The sequence below is a fragment of the Capricornis sumatraensis genome, chromosome 14 (genome assembly GCF_032405125.1).
Source record: "Capricornis sumatraensis isolate serow.1 chromosome 14, serow.2, whole genome shotgun sequence".
Lineage (NCBI taxonomy): Eukaryota > Metazoa > Chordata > Mammalia > Artiodactyla > Bovidae > Capricornis > Capricornis sumatraensis.
Genome location: NC_091082.1, coordinates 73,502,614 through 73,519,874, shown reverse-complemented (window position 1 = coordinate 73,519,874; position 17,261 = coordinate 73,502,614). Strand labels below are relative to the sequence as shown.

General features: G+C 37.4%; 1 protein-coding gene across 1 annotated transcript; it reads left to right on the top strand.

Annotated features, from left to right (window-relative positions):
• Positions 1-1,567: 1,567 nt before the first annotated feature.
• On the top strand, positions 1,568-14,879 carry IVNS1ABP (influenza virus NS1A binding protein). The gene is made up of 13 exons (XM_068985707.1): positions 1,568-1,678; positions 1,900-2,069; positions 2,194-2,269; positions 3,675-3,848; positions 4,181-4,306; positions 5,677-5,784; positions 9,881-10,010; positions 10,240-10,464; positions 10,915-11,036; positions 11,133-11,259; positions 11,355-11,486; positions 11,601-11,774; positions 12,908-14,879. Exons 1-13 carry the CDS (start codon positions 1,568-1,570, stop codon positions 13,159-13,161), a joined length of 1,929 nt encoding a protein of 642 aa, XP_068841808.1. The 3' UTR covers positions 13,162-14,879.
• The last annotated feature ends 2,382 nt before the right edge of the window (positions 14,880-17,261 follow it).

Here is a 17,261-nt window from a genome sequence, read left to right as displayed (position 1 = left end):
AGGAAATGGCAACCCACTCCAGTGTTCTTGCCTGGAGAATCCCATGGACGGAGGAGCCTGGTGGGCTACAGTCCACGGGGTCACAAAGAGTTGGACACAACTGAGCGGCTTCACTCACTCACTCACTCACTCACATTTGTTCTTATATATCTCACTTAAATGATAAGTTACTAGCTCCTGCTCTCTGGGGAGAGTTTTTTTTTTTTTAATCACCTGAGTGGTTGCAAGTTAAATGAAAATATTTAGGTATAGTTACATTTGTATTATTTTCTGTATTGTGCCATTTATCTTGAAATGTCTTAAAGATCAGCATGATCTACCTAGATCAATTACATTCTTTGATCATTCTGAATATCCAAAAATTTTCGTTATTACAGATTATGATGCATGATTATCACAGAAGAAATTCTTGTCTATAGCTTTAAAGGACTTGATTACATCATTTTCAAGCCTGATAGTTTTGGCATCAACATTAGAGGTTAAGACTCCTCTGCCTTCTCTTCAACCACCTGTCTTCATACCTCGCCGAAGTGCTGAGTTTCCTTTGTTGTTGGATTATTTAAAGCATCCCAGAAATACTGTTCTCACCAGTATAGCAGGTAAGTGAATATTCAGTGGTCAGTGCACACTTTTTTTTCCTAAAGACTGTGCCAAGTACACCAGCATCCTTTCATAATTTTTTTTAAAAGGCGGAGAAGTCAATAGTATTTGTAGAAAAAAAAAAAACTTTTTTCCTGTAGTTTTCTTTTTTGCAAACTGTTTTGAATTTAAATAAATCACTTACTTCAACCTGAAACCTTCTTTTACCACTTTTCGTACCATTTTGTGTAGCCAGTAGTCCATTTGTTCACAGGAAAAAGTGAAATGAAAAATTTTTTAAAGAACATACATTTCTAACATGTATTGTTATAAGACAAGTAGTTTAGAATAAATGAAACTGGGAAAGGGAAGAGAATTTTTTAAACTATTTTAATTTTATTGCCATATAGTCAGTTTACAATGTTGTGTTAGTTTCAGGTGTACAGCAAAGTGATTCAGTTACACATATACATATAATTCTTTTCTCCTATGGGTTATCCTAGAATATTGAGTAGAGCAAAGGGAACAGAATTTAAGTTAGTCTTATATCAGTTTTTCTCATTTGTGACTAAAGGAGTGACTGTAGCCCCAATCCAAGGAATCTGTATGTAATGACCACTTCACATCCTTCTAGACTTTTCAGTTCCTTGTTGTATGGATTTGGGGAGGGCTGGGTTTCCATTTTCTTCCCCTTCACAGTGTGCGTCCTAATAGAAACCTGGCCAAAATTGCTAGGATATCATACCACTACTGTACAAATTCCTAAAAAGACTTAGGACCAAAGTATAGGGGTGCAAAGGCTTGGACATTCAGTGCCAGTGTTGTTTTAGCAATGTTCTTTGTGTGATGAAATTTTTATGTATTGTTGATAGGATGGAATTTGAAAATTAAAGATACTGTTACTTTTCAAAATGTTATAAAAATCACCGTTTATAAGTAAAAATAACTTGGCTTTATTTCTGCCCTTTAGCTAAATTTAAAAGGAAAAATGATTCCCAATGGATATTTAATGTTTGAAGATGAAAATTTCATTGAATCTTCTGTTGCCAAATTGAATGCCCTGAGGAAAAGTGGGCAGTTCTGTGATGTTCGACTTCAGGTATTTAAAACTTAATTGGAAACTTACAAAACTGATCTTTCATTACTGAAAACCGTATGTTCCTGGATTGGCTTATTTTCTCTCTCATAAGAGGCATTTAATGAAATAAATTTAAAAGACGGTGATTTACCTAGAAATGTAAGAGGAAGGGTACGATGTAGTAATTAGCTAGAGAAATACATAGTCCACAGTGCTTCTAATTTTAATGCCTGATGTTGCAGGTCTGTGGCCATGAGATGTTAGCACACAGAGCAGTCCTGGCCTGCTGCAGTCCCTATTTATTTGAAATCTTTAATAGTGACAGTGATCCTCACCGAGTTTCTCATGTTAAGTTTGATGATCTCAATCCGGAAGCTGTTGAAGTCTTGTTGAATTATGCCTACACTGCTCAGTAAGTTCTCTGAAGTACATCGTATAACTAGGAAATGAAATTCCGAGTCCCTCTAAATTTATTTAAGAATCTGTGTTTTAAGGCCATAGTATGATAAATGATATAGAACCTTTTTTTCCAATAGGTTGAAAGCTGATAAGGAATTAGTCAAAGATGTTTATTCTGCAGCAAAAAAGCTGAAGATGGACCGTGTAAAGCAGGTAGAGTAACAGTAGTAATATACAAGGAGTAATGTTATTGGGGGTCTTACTTTATAGAATTAGTTTGTATAATTTGTCATAAGATATCTGTTGGTCTCAAGAACTTGAAAATGTCCCCTTTTCCTCCCTAGAGATGTGAGTATGTATATAATTTTAACTGTTTAGCTATAGTAACGGTCACACTTCGTCTTAGATAATTAGTCTTGATTGTTCTTAGTTAATCCTATAACTCATACCCTTAATTCTTGATTCTTCTACATTTCTCAGTTCTTCTTTAGAAGTTTTCTTTCTAGAATTTAATGCCACTGAGAAGTGGCATTAATAATTTATAGAAGCAAAAAAGGTTTTAATCCTGTAATGTAAGGGTCAGTAAACCAAGCTTTAGGCCAGCTGCCTGGTTTATCAAGTCTTATTGGAACGTGGCTCTCAAGCGCAGGTGGTCTACGGCTGCTTTCTACCTGCAGTGACAGAGTTGAAGAGTTGTGAGAAAGTATGGCCCACAAGCCTAAGCTGCTTACCATCTGGCCCCTTAGGAAGAAGTTTTCCTGTTCCCCTCCTCTCATGTCAATCTGCTTAAAAACCCTTCTGTGCTTGTAGCACATGTCCTTCAGGTTAGCATTCCAGGCTCTCTCTAATTTAATTGCTATTCCTCCAAAATATTTCCTGATTTTCTTACCTTTTGTTCTGCTGCTGCTATTGCTAAGTCGCTTCAGTTGTGTCCGACTCTGTGCAACCCCAGAGACGGCAGCCCACCAGGCTCCCCCATCCCTGGGATTCTCCAGGCAAGAGTACTGGAGTGGGGTGCCATTGCCTTCTAGCCAAACTAAATTGTTGGAGCATCTTGCCTAGTACCTATCTGCATTCAACATCATTTCCCCTCTAGAGGCCAGTTCAGATAATTGCCTTTATGAAGCCTTGTCTGTCATTCTAGTGGGAGATATTTGTCTGAACGTTCCATGTACCTTTTCATAGCATTTCAATTTGTTGCATTTTAAACAACTTATGTATTTGTATGTTCTTCTTTGCTGTTATTGTTTGTATACATGTATCCCTGGTAGCTCAGACAGTAAAAAATAACACCTGCAATGTGGGAGACCTGGGTTCGATCCCTGGGTTGGGAAGATCCCCTGGAGAAGGGAACGGCTACCCACTCCAGTTTTCTGGTTTGAAGAATTCCATGGACAGAGGATCTTGGCAGGCTGCAGTCCATGGGGTCACTAAGAGTCAGACATGACTGACTGACTTTCACTTCACTTCATTCTTCCTACAGTTTAACTTGTTCTATTAAGGCAGTGAATTTTTTTGATTAATTTTTATATTGTCGCATAGTACTTACAAGGAATATTAAATATTTGTTAAATAAAGTGTGGGTAAATGTTGACCCTTGTATATTTTTTCCCCCAAGGTTTGTGGTGATTATTTACTATCTAGAATGGATGTTACCAGCTGCATCTCTTACCGAAATTTTGCGAGTTGTATGGGAGACTCACGTTTGTTGAATAAGGTTGACGCTTACATTCAGGAACATTTGTTACAAATTTCAGAAGAGGAAGAGTTTCTTAAACTTCCACGGCTAAAGGTAAAATCTATAAAGAATAAAGATGTGAAGGTAAATCTATACAGAGATATATACTATTTAGTTCCAAGAATGTCATCTTTGTTCATGTTTCAAGCAAGTGAGTAATGACTATGAAAATGACAGTTCATTGAAGTGATGTTATGTTTAGCAGTGTAATGGCTTCCTGCCTAGCAGCTTGTTTACTTTTCTTTTTTTGGCTACTGGTTTATAATTCTTATAAATTAGAATAAATGTGTGGAGTGTAATTGGGCATCTGTGACAGCTTTGTTATGAAATAGAGAATTAAGGGGCTCAACACTGACCCATGTGTCTTTGTTTTTTCCCCACTCTAGCTGGAGGTAATGCTTGAAGATAATGTTTGCTTGCCCAGTAATGGCAAACTGTATACAAAGGTAATCAACTGGGTGCAGCGTAGCATCTGGGAGAATGGAGACAGTCTGGAAGAGCTGATGGAAGAGGTTAGTTTTAAAGTAAATGGGACTCAACAGTTATTAAAAATGATTTTGCTATAACATGAAGGATTCCCTTTCACTTTTATTTTATAACAATGACCCTAAAGAATTTAAATTTTGCTATAGGTACCCCTAAGCTGAGAAACAGGGGGGGTGTCCAGGTGAGCTGAATGAACTGTTCAGTTTGGTCTTCTGCTTTTCTTTTTTTTTTTATTTCTTTGCTTATTATGTGCTGTTAACTTTCTTTAAAGTAGCATGTAATTTGCTTTAGACATGGGAGGTGGTACTGAAATTTTCTGTAGATTCTTAATTTTTCTTCACAGGTTTTTGCTTTAAATTTGACAAGTAGGTAAAAGCTTCTAATGGTTGTTCCTCCCCATTGATTTATCTCCCCATAGGTTTATTAACAAAACTAGGATACCCAAGACTGAAGAAACAAGAAGAATCCTCAAGTGTATTGACACGTAAAGAAGCAGCAGTCCTGCCCCAGTTCTCCTAAGAAAAATCCGCTGTGGGCAGAGAACGATGATGATTTAATGGTGTTTACTCCTTTACAGGATTCTTATCTTTAAAGCTTTGTGTCTTGCAATGGTGTTGTTCATACACAGAGTCACTCACTTAACTTGGGCTACTTTTTAAAAAATACACAAAGAAAAATCGACGGAGAAATGATGGGAATTAAACAGGCAGGTGAAACAGTGGAATTGACCTTGAGTTTATCCCTCCACTTAAGCCTTTCAGATACACGAAAGGCTTATTACCAAATCGGTTAGGCCTTTAGAAACCCAGTTATCATTATACTCTAAAAAGGCGAAGAGGTGATCTTTAAATTCTGTCCGGTTTCCCACTTGAAAATCAGATGCATTAGCCATGTGTTTGCATCTGTTAAGGGAAGTAGCTGTGCAGGTTGTTTGAACTCTTGCATTTGTGTTTTTTTATCTCTTTTTTTGACATTGCCTGCAGGACAGAAATATGTTTATACATATTAAACCACTTATCTTCGAAGGTGTAAACCATATTCAGTATTTTACTATAAATATGTACATTCTTTAAGAGTATATATATTGTACTGGTCCCTTTTTTTTTATTAATGCCGTATCATGGGAGCTATGAAAAAAATGAAGATTTCTTTCAAGCCAACCAAGCCAAGGACTCTTCAGCCAATATTAGAAGATTCTGTATCTTATTTTTTGTTTTTATTTTTTAAATTTTTACCACCATGACATGTTTTCTTTACTTTGGGGATCCTGCCAGAGTAAGATGTCAAGAATTCAAGAAGCACACTGGAGGTTACCGTGAGGCGTGGTGTGATCTGCATAGTAGTGGAGTAGCCATGGAGACAGTAGCCACATGGGTGTTCTGTTGCTGTTTTGCAGGTTCAAACCTTGTACTACTCAGCTGATCACAAGCTGCTTGATGGGAACCTACTAGATGGACAGGCTGAGGTGTTTGGCAGTGATGATGACCACATTCAGTTTGTGCAGGTACACAGTGCACATCTGAGGTAACCTCAGGGTAAAGTTTGATTAGAGCATTTTACAGTGTACTGAAATTTTCCTTTAATGAAGGAAAGTGAAAGAACTTCATTGGTATAACTGGACAGAAACATTTGCGGGAGAAAAACCAGCCTATCTTTCTTAGCATTACTACCAGTTTTGCCACATAAAAAGAAATTAACACAGCAAACTAGGAAACCCCATTTAAATTTTTTTTTTTTTTAATCTCGATCAAATAGGATTTGCAAGTAGTAAGAAAAAGGGCCAATAAGATGAAGCAACATAGAAATTCTTTGGTTTTTTGGTTGGACTATAAAAAATAGTTGTCAGAGGAATGACTGTTAAGCCTAAGTTTTATAAATCCAGGTATAAACTTTTTTCGTTTATTGGTAAATAACATAGAGAAAGAGTACAGATCATAAGTGTCAAGTGGTAAAACCCTTGGTTTAGAAACTTCTTGGATGAAGACGAGAAGATTTCAAGCATTCTGTAAGCCTTCTTCTTGCCCCCTTCCCAGTCATTTGCCCTACACTACCCCAAGGGGAGCCATTATCTGAACTTCTGAAATATTACCTTAGTTTGCCCATGTTTGAAATTTAGGTAAATGGTTATACAGTATGAATTGGTTTTGTTTGGCCTTCAGCTCAGCATTGTATTTGTGAGGGATGAGCTATAAAGTAGGCTGAGTTGACCCAAATTAATGGATGTTTCCCTTTAGTAATTAAAAGGTAAATGGTAGACTCAGAAAACAACCTATATGGTGATATTATTAGGTGTTCTGTGTCAGTAGTGGCTGAATATTTTTATTTTCACAGAAGTTTTTGGGTGTAAATTTGTGCATTCTGAACGTTGAGGCTATCTTTCCCCTTGTCTCCAAACATCATAGGTTGACATTTTTTTTAAGTACTCTTTGATCAGGCAGTGGTTGAGTGCCTACTAAGTAGAAGGCCATGATGTTACCTAAGAGGGCCCCCAAATGTGTAAGAGACAGTTTCTGCTTCTTGGACCTTACAGGAGGAGGTAAATCAGAACAGACTAATAAGCATTACCTACAAAAGACATTCAGGGAGGGTAGAACAAGAGAGGAAAAACCAGGGAAATTTCACAATGAAGGCAACATTTGAGCAGTCTAAGGACATAGAAGAGTTTGCATGGCAGATAGAGGTGTGTCAGGTAGCAAAGGATACCTGGACAAGGAGATTCTCTTGGAGTTGCAGGTCTCACAACTGGAAAAAGTCGGTAAATATAGTCTGATTGGGGCTTTGTACTTTATTCTACAAGTAGTGGGGGGCTTTCAAAGAATTTTAGACAAGGGAGTAGAGTGATCTGAACAAACACATTTCACAACTTTAATAATAGTGAAAAACTGGGCAACAGTCCAGCAGCAGGGGGACTGGTCAAATTATGGTTGTTTCCATACTGCCAAGATCTAGAAGCTCATTAGTCGTATTTTAGACAGTGAACTGTTAGGTGGCATTCTCTGGGTTGTGGAATTCCAGCTGATTTGGGGGAGGGGGCGGTGGTTTGTTTTTTACTTACTAAAAGCATCAAATCCTATTTTTATGACCAGGTACAGAGGATAGAGGAAAGCTTGTGAGACTACTCTGTAGACTATTACAAGCAGTAGTAGTAGTTCAGGTTAAAAAAAAAAAAAAGATGATGAACCTTGATTTGAGGAGAAGGGAAAAGGGTAGATTAGATGTTTCTAGTTGCAAAGGTCCTTAGTGACTGTTTGGGAAAATCAAGGAAAAGGAAGAATTTGAGGGTGAGCAGGATCCTGACAAGTGTGACTCATTCAAAGGACGTGCCATGAATAGAGGAAATGAAGTAAGAAGGAAGAGGAGACACTAGGCTTCAGAAATAGGAAGTGAGGTTGAGAAGTAGCCATTAGCCTCAGAGTGGTGGTCAAGCTAGCTAACATAGGAGAAAAAAGTCTGAAAGACTGAATTGTTAACTATGTTAAATCATACTTAGAGGGGATGTGTAAAGGTCAGGGGTTTCTCATCTATACTGGTTTTAAGGAAGCCACTCTGTAACCTTTAATGGTTGTAATTTCCCAAAAGTTAACTAAGGTTAAGAAACCCGTAGCTTGAGAAGTGCTGGTGGCTGAAAGAGCCAGCAGGGACCACCCCCTGGAGAGGGGAGTTCAGAGGCAAAGTGTAGGCCAGTGGGTGTGCTGATGGGAAGGGTTGATATGGGAAAGTTTGAAGATAAAGGAAAGAATTCGGTTTGAAAATGTTCTGGAAGAAATATAAAAGAGTTGACCAGCATTTCTGTATAAGGCTTGTAGTTAATAACACTAAGTAGTCATCCTTGTTACCATGCTTTTTTCTTTCACATTGATTTTTCTCTCAAAGCCGTACATTAGAACAGTTTTCTTAACTGCAGTAAAAGCCATCATCATCTTGTGTTACTTTGGCTTCCTTTTTCCCACAGATTGGGATAGGGTTTTATGTACCTTGTAATTGCTATTAGCAGAGGATACAAACAAGACTATCATAGTATAAAAGAGTGGCTTTATACTCAGAATTCCTAATTTTTATTGTTTTATTGCCTTACACATTGTATATCTTCTGATTTTCAGTATTTTTGTCTCTCAGATGGATAAGTGTATTGCCCTTCCTGAATTAAAAGAGATGATGTGAATAAAGTACCCAGTAATACCTAGGTATATAATGTGTAAATGGAATTTGATAAAAACCATTACCATGATACATTCTCTGTCTTCTCTCAAAATAGCCTCTTATACTGCAACCACATTTGCGGAATTGCCCACACCAAACTTGGTAGTTTTTTCCCAGCTTCAAGTAGCTACCAGAATCTTTTTCTCTATTGTCACATGTCTTCCTTCTTCCACTCTAAAGAGAAATTTCCTTTAGAGATCCTACCTACCCATGTGGCTCTGGCCTGGGGGACCAAAATAGATGAGCAAACTTGGCCAGGTACTGAAGATGGTGGCTGTTCATTCAGCAGGCACTTCCTGCCAGGGTAGTCTTGATTCTTCTGATGCCTTGTGATCATATTCCTTAGAAGTATTTAGGGCTCAAGGAATTGGAAGAAAACCATCAAAGGAAACTAGTACACGAGGGCACAGTGTAATCACAGTCATTTGGAAATTTGCAGCTTTGCTCTTTTCTCCCTCTTTTATGTTCCTGTGTATTCTTTTATGAATGTTTGATTCTGTTAGTGTTACTGCTTTATTAATTTCTGAGTACCATTTTTTACTTTTGTGTTTCTATGTAGTTTTACTTATCTGGGCTTCCCTGGTAGCTCAGATGGTAAAGAATCTGCCTGTAATGGGGGAGACCTGGGTTCAAACCCTGGGTTGGAAGATCCCCTGGAGAAGGGAATGGCAACCCACTCCAGTATTCTTGCTGGAAAATTCCATGGACAGAGGAGCCTGACGGGCTACAGTCAATGGGGTCACAAAGAGTTGGACACAACTGAACGACTCACACTTTTACTTGTCTAAAAAACCACTCTATAATACCTTTCGGGCAATCCTAAAGAAATATAGTTGTAAATGTTTCTTGTAGTTGCCACTTTTTTCCTATAAAATAACTTTCAGAGATTAGATGGATATGTCTGCTCACTTTTTGCTAACATTGTATGAAGGATGACACCAGTACATATGATTTAGTTAAGTTTAGCAGTTTCATGGAGATAGTGAGTTAAATGTATTCTCTCAGTTAATTGTTGCTATTTTAGATTTATAACATATTTTGGGAGATTCTGTACTTAAATATAAAGACTGTGAGCTTATGTGGATTATGAGGGAGGAGGTTCCTTTTGTTCTTCCCTTGAGTATTTTGCTACTTGATCTGCAGTGTTTTCTTAATTGTTGAACTTGAGCTTTTTCTTGACCAGGGTAGGTACAGTTGTTTCCTTACTAAGTGGAGGTGGAAGAATGCCAGTGGCGCATGTCAGTCAGGAAGTGCTGGTTTGTGTTCAGTCTAGGTGTGCAGTGAACGTCATGCGTGAGTGGAGGGCACTGAGTATCCAGTGCTGTGGACTAGCTCAGGAGCACAGGTGCACCAGGCATGGTCTTCGGCTAGGTTTCTGTAGCTGCCTTTTGATTTTGCAGAAAAAGCCACCACGTGAGAATGGCCATAAGCAGATAAGTAGCAGTTCCATTGGATGTCTGTCTTCTCCAAATGCTACAATACAAAGCCCTAAGCATGAGTGGAAAATCGTTGCTTCGGAGAAGACTTCAAGTAAGTGTATTACACTTGTCAGATTGCCTTTGGTTTATTTCTTTTTAAGAAGGAGTTTTAAGTTAGAACCATATCAAGTTGATTGAGGAAAAAACTCAGAAGCAACTAAATTTGGAAAAGAGTAACAGGTCATCCCTGTCTGGAGTCTGGAGTCCAATGCAGGATCACCACAGCAACCAAAAGTAATAAAAATTGCATCTTTAAAAACACAGAACTCTTGTGCTTACAGATAACACTTACTTGTGCCTGGCTGTACTGGACGGTATTTTCTGTGTCATTTTCCTTCATGGGCGAAACAGCCCACAGAGCTCACCAACAAGTACTCCAAAACTTATTAAAAGTTTAAGTTTTGAGATGCACCCAGATGAGCTCATAGAGAAGCCCATGTCTCCTATGCAGTATGCACGATCTGGTCTGGGGACAGCAGAGATGAATGGCAAACTCATAGCTGCAGGTAAGAACAGAAGAATGAGTGACTTAGCCAAAAGCTTTAACTGGCTAAGTCTTTTAAGCAGATGTTTACCCTTGCTTATGACGTGCAAATTTCGGAAGACAGGGTTTAATATGCCGCCTTCTCTAGCATTCCACTTTATCACATTCTGAGATGACAGAGAGTCAGTACTGTTGTAGCGCCTTGTCTTCAAGTTAATGTCTGTCTCTAATTCCTTAAAAACTATAAAGTAAGTAATTGTCTCCTAATTTTCAAGCCAAGACAAAGCAGTTTACTTACACTGATAATTTTGTCATTCAGCAATAACAGGCACTTAGTTAAAATGGGGCCTTATTAAGTTTGTGGATGAAAATTCTTTTTCTGATTTTGTACAGATTACTTGAAACATTCTAGACCAGAAACCCTGGGCCAGTTTAATATTTTAAACATAACTGTTTGTGGTTCTTATACCAGGTGGCTATAACCGAGAGGAATGTCTTCGAACAGTTGAATGCTATGATCCACACACAGATCACTGGTCCTTTCTTGCTCCCATGAGGACACCAAGAGCACGATTTCAAATGGCCGTACTCATGGTAAGTATATAATTTTGCAGGAAGAAGCAGCCCACATTTAGCGCTTTCTGCTAACTTCACAATGGCAGAAATGCTAATTTCTTGCTTTTGGCTTAGGGCCAACTCTATGTGGTAGGTGGATCAAATGGTCACTCAGATGACCTGAGTTGTGGAGAGATGTATGATCCAAACATAGATGACTGGACTCCTGTTCCAGAACTGAGAACTAACCGTTGTAATGCAGGTAATACTTTTCTGCTGAGATAATCAAATACTTAAACCATACTTAAGTATGATGATTAAGTTATCAATTTTTAACCTTACTTTATAATCACGTAGGAGTGTGTGCTCTGAATGGGAAATTATACATCGTTGGTGGATCAGATCCATATGGTCAAAAAGGACTGAAAAATTGTGATGTATTTGATCCTATAACAAAGTCATGGACGAGCTGTGCACCTCTTAACATTCGTAAGTTGATTTTAAGTATTTTTTTTTAAGACCTCTGAGTGAGTGGTATGTGCAGTGCACACTTAACAGTTTTGGGAGATACAGTAATAATTTTGGTTTGACTTGATCTTATAGGTAGACACCAGTCTGCAGTCTGTGAGCTTGGTGGTTATTTGTACATAATTGGAGGCGCAGAGTCTTGGAATTGTCTGAACACAGTAGAGCGTTACAACCCTGAAAACAACACCTGGACTTTAATTGCATCCATGAACGTGGCTAGGCGAGGAGCTGGAGTGGCTGTTCTTGACGGTGAGTGTTGGGATTTGGAGAGTTGAGGAATGGGTAGTGGCAAGAGTTTGTTCTAAAATTCCAAGAGAATGTCAGTAATAAATATGCACTGTTGTAACTAAGAGTTCAGAAGCAGCCATCGTTTCTGACGCAGTGAGGGTTGGTGGTTTGTCTTTTAGAAGTTTCTAATAATCAGAGACTCGGTACTGGGTATATAGCATAAATATATTCACCATCTTCCATAAATCACACTCCTGATGCCTCATCTTGGAGTTTGAGTTTGTTTTTTTAGAGCAAGAATTTGTAAAACAAAGGAAATACAAATCATCTAGTTTACTCCATGCCTAATTGAAAGCAAAACAAGTCTTTCCAAATCATTTTATATAGATAGCTTTCTTTTCACATCCATTTTATTGATTTACATATTTATTTTGGAACAAAGCTTGTGGCTCTACTGGTAAGAGCCTAAGTGTGTAGGCACACCAATAAGTAGCCCACTGGCCTGCAGCCTTGGGCCTAGGGAGCCTTGTCAATTCTTTCATAAGTACATGGACACAGGTAGGCTAAGTGACAGTCAGATGAGAAAATAAGGATTTTGAGAATCCCTAATAAAGTTTTTTCCCTAAGCTACAGAGAATATTTAATGCTAATATTTTATTTGATAGTAATTAACAATTAACTGCCTATGTATATTTGAAAATAGTTCATTTCATTGCCTGTTTCCAAGAAGAAATTTCTTTAGCAAAACCATTTTATATCATTGGAAAGGTCTAGAAAATGTTCATTTATTTAAGCCTTCTTTCCTGTAATCTTCATTCTTGTGCACTGGACTAATAGAAAACTTCCAGTGCACTCTAGGCAAGTTGTCTAACTTCTTGGTTCTTCATTTCTTCATCTGTGAAATGATAGTAATAGAAACAACCTCATAGAACTGTTGTGAGAATTACACTTCCTTTAAATTGCCTGACTTACATGTGCAAATGGGTTTTTATCAGTTTTACTTTATTGTATTCCCAGCTTCTAGGGAATGCTTGCCACATTTAGTTAGGATGAACGGGCTTTTCTACTGAGAACCACTGATTTTAGCAAAAGACAGATTTAAGGGTTTCTTTCTTAGCCTCTCCAGGTTAACCTTGTCTCTCTCTCTCTCTTAGGAAAACTGTTTGTAGGTGGTGGCTTTGATGGTTCTCATGCCATCAGTTGTGTGGAGATGTATGATCCAGCTAGAAATGAATGGAAGATGATGGGAAACATGACTTCACCACGGAGCAATGCTGGGATTACAACTGTAGGGAACACAATTTATGCAGTGGGAGGATTTGATGGCAATGAGTTTCTGAATACGGTGGAAGTCTATAACCTTGAGTCAAATGAGTGGAGCCCCTATACCAAGATTTTCCAGTTTTAACAAATTGAAAACCCTTTCAAACTAACAGGCTTAGTGATGTAATTGTGTTTAGTAGAGGTACACTTTGTGAATAAGGAGGGTGGGTGGGTATAGATGTTGCTAACAGCAACACAAAGCTTTTGCATATTGCATATTATTAAACATGCTGTACATACTTTTTGTGTTTATTGGGAAAGGAATGCAAAGATGAAGGTCTGTTTTGTGTATTTTTAGGAATACTTTGGTTACTTTTTGGAAGTTGATATTGTAAAAGAATAAACCAAGAATTGATTGGGCACGTCATTTCAAGAAGTCCCCTCTCCTCCACATTTGTTTTGCCAATTTGCACATTAAATGACTCTTTCTCCTCAAATGTGTATTATGGGGCAAGAGGGGTAGGGTAAGATATAGGCAGTTGGGTTGTTTTTAAAAGGCCCTTTTTCAGTAACTGGAACACTCTACAACAAAGAGACTTATTTAACTAGATGACAGTGACTATTTTTGTTTTTAATAAAAGGAAGCTTACATGCCTACCAAGGTTTAATCTTTTATGATTGCCTTTTTATAACTTTTTGTATTCTTAGCAGAGTACTTTCTTTACCTGTTGAAGTTAACATGTCACAGGTTCAAATTACTGAAGCAGAGTGGCAGTCTTAAAAGTATGCAGTGAAGTGTTTTATACTCCCAGAATACAAACTTCAGAACTTTTGCCTTAGCTACAGGTTTTTTTTTGTTTTTTGAGAATGCAATACCAATGTTTATTTGAATGGGGTTGCTGAACAGTAACATGGCTGTGATTTTTATTTGATACACTGTTTTTAAATACTTTGACTTCTTTGGGGGTATATTTTATATAGCAAAACACTCAATATTATATATAACAGTAAAGAACAGTGAAGTATTTTATCTTCTAAATAATTCCTATTTTTTATCATTAACAAAACAATCCTAAAATAGCAGTCCTTGATTGTGGGAAAAAAATTAACCTTAAACTGTATTGGGATTATGAATGCAGCCTTATCAGAACTATGTTTTTGTTCAGTTTTTCTATTCATATGGATAAATACTGGTTGGAGTGGTGACTTGGTATTATGTAATGCTACACATATAACTTATGGTGCCAAAATTAGAACATCCTAATGCTTGCTGTTGATGCAAACATATTAAAGGTACTTTGCAGGAAATCCTTGCACCATGGGATTACTATCCAAAAGTTGTTTGTGTTCTTTTTCATTACTAAAAGTTTTGGGGGGAGATTTTAAAGAAATTTTTCCCAGTAACAATGAGCTTAAGGTATTTGTGGGAAAATACTTACCTGGTATCTTACATCTGAAATAAGGACTGTTGTTTGGGGGGGTTTTTTGTTTGTTTTTTGCTTTTCTCTGAGAAGGCAAAGAGGCACATGGGACAATTGGGACAATATGACTATCCAGTGTCTAAGCTGGGTTAAGAAGAAAATTAGGTTTTTTCCCCCAAGTGTTCCACTGGTGCTTTGACACCTTGTTTCACTCCTCTTTTCCATGAAGAACCACCAGGAAAGGAAATGAGTTTGCCTGGTGGCTCTGTAGTTCCTGATTATCACTAGTTTCATTCCAGACTAAAACTAGGTTGGCATATTTGAATCTGTCTAATATGATGACTTTTTAAAATAGTTCTGTGTATGTTTTATTTATTTAGCACAAGGAAATAAAATTTTACTGGAGGGGGTCACTATGAAATCCTTGAAATCACTTCTCAATTCCTAGGTAACATGCTTAATGCAAATAATATGTGGGAATATTTTGGTCAAAGTTTTATCATATTACCATTGATGCCACTGTAGCTAAAATTATGTTCTTTAAGTATATTTTGAATATAAGAAGTTTCCATAAAGGGGAAAAAAAAAGTGCTCATTGACCAGTTGTTCCTGTTTATCTGCACTTAAAAGGTTGTTTTTGTTTTGTTTTGTTTTGTTTTTAAGATAAGGAGAAAATGGCATAGCTTCAGTGTAAGTTAAAGAATTTGTTTTTGTTTTTTGCCAGTGTCGATTTCCGAGTAGTTTAGAAATGATATTGGTTAATAACCAGTCTCAATCGTAATAATGTATGAAACATACCCGATTCCTAAAACAGTAGCAAAAACTATAAAATACCTGTTTGAATTAACAAAACAATTGATTATACTCAAGTATGAATTTTCTTTTATTGTGATTTTCAAGGATAGGGCTTTGATATGTGGCCTCTAAGTATAGAGTTTTACATATTTTACCATTTTCAACATGTAGAATTCCGTACATAATCATATTTTATTAGGGAAGAGAACTTGGGAATATGATTAGTGCAAGAATCCTTGCTAGCGAGGGACAGGGAGGCCCGGCATGCTGCAGTTCATGGGGGTCACAAAGAGTCAGACACGACTTAGTGATTGAATGGCAAGTATACCCTATAATCTGTAAAAACCCTATAAAGTTTTAAGGGGGTAGGCAAAGGAGACATTACTGCATCTCCACAATTATAGTTACAAGACTGTGAGTCACAGAAAACAGTCTCCATAGTATTAGTATTTTTTGTATCTTGCTTTGTTTCAAAAAATTTGAAGAGTCTCTCACTGAGAAAACAAGGAAATATCAATATATGAATCTCACATACTTAAGTAAGGCCAGGCCACACAAATTCGGGCCTGTTAGCAGGAGACCCACTGAATAAATCATCTGAAGGTTAAATAACTGTGAAGTACCAGTTTTCTTCATAAAAGACCAGAAGTTTCTCAAGAGTCTTAAAGACGAGTAATACTGATAACTGAACAGTAAGTACAGGAGATACAGAGCGGGATGTGCTCAAGTGCGTGTCACGGCTTCTTGTACTAGCACAATAGCTAACAAAAGATTTAGGCTTCTCTGTTAGAAGCTCAGTACTCTATTAGGGGTTTGAATAAGGGTGAGAAGCAAAGTTCAGTTATTAAGCTGGGTATATCTAGGGTTGATATCTTGTAGGAATACAAGAATCTAAAAAGGGCATATGTCTGAATAGATGGCAAAACATTGCTCAGAGAGAATGGGACTAATATAATTTTAGCTTAGAAAAAGATGAACACAGAATACCAAATTTTAATGAATCAGAAAAATTTAAGAGACGAATGGAACCATCCTGCAAAAGGTTTGGAAAAAGACACTGATAAATGGAATCTAATAACATGAAAATGTGCTTACTACCGTTGATCATTAGGAAAATGTAAAAAGCAAAATGATATACTTTGGAAAGTTTGAGAGTTTCTTATAAAGTTAAATATTCTATGAGACAGTAGCCCTATTCCTAAGTATTTATCCAAGTGAAATGAAAACATGTTCTTAGAGAAACCTATGTATAATAGTTTTATTCATAATCACCAAAATCTGAAAACTCAAATATCCTTCCAGTTGGTGAATGGATAGACAGGTACATCCATACAATGAAATACTAAGGAATAAAACAAGATAAAACATGAACGGATCCTTAGAAGCCTCATGCTAAGTGAAAAGCCTCCATTTACAGAGCATTCCAGAAAAGAACTACATGGACAGGAGACATCAGAGGCTTCCTGAGGTGGGAATGGGAGTTGGCTACAAAAAGGCACCAGGGAATTTTAAGGAGCGGTTGAAACTCCTATAACAGGTGAGCTGCTGTGTGATAGTGTCTGACAAAACTAAAAATTGTACACTTGGAAAGGTTCTGTCTTTCTAGCTTAACCAAACCTTTAAAAGAAAAGGCTTTTTACAAAAGGCTAGGACATGTTAGTATTTTACCTGACTAGAAATCACATCAGGGAACCATTCATTCTCTCTGGCCATGCAAGGGTTATGTTCCAAATTAATGTAGTTTTGCCTACAACCTTTAGTCTACAATCGAGTTGCACAGGCTAGGAGACTAAAGTTTAGATTGTAGTTAGGAATACTGAGCCTTGGTGGTGCCTGAGATCTGAATACAACCTTCTTTTCTTGGTTCACAGCTATAGATTCTGCTCACGCTCATGCAGCTGCTTGTTTTCCCTGGAGTGGGTTTTTTTGGCCAAATAGCCTAAGGAGCCACCAACTGGGTAGAGAATGGGCTGTCAGTCCGATCTGATCCAATCTGAATCAGAAAAGGAGTACGGGTGGCAGCATCCCT

What these genes read in the sequence shown, in the direction of transcription:
- IVNS1ABP (XM_068985707.1), top strand. Translation starts at nt 1,568, where the DNA reads ATGATTCCCAATGGATATTTAATGTTTGAAGATGAAAATTTCATTGAA. An exon ending in AGATGGACCGTGTAAAGCAG is followed by an intron (nt 2,270 to 3,674) that starts GTAGAGTAACAG and finishes TTTTCCCCCAAG; the next exon opens with GTTTGTGGTGATTATTTACT. An exon ending in TTCAAATGGCCGTACTCATG is followed by an intron (nt 11,037 to 11,132) that starts GTAAGTATATAA and finishes CTTTTGGCTTAG; the next exon opens with GGCCAACTCTATGTGGTAGG.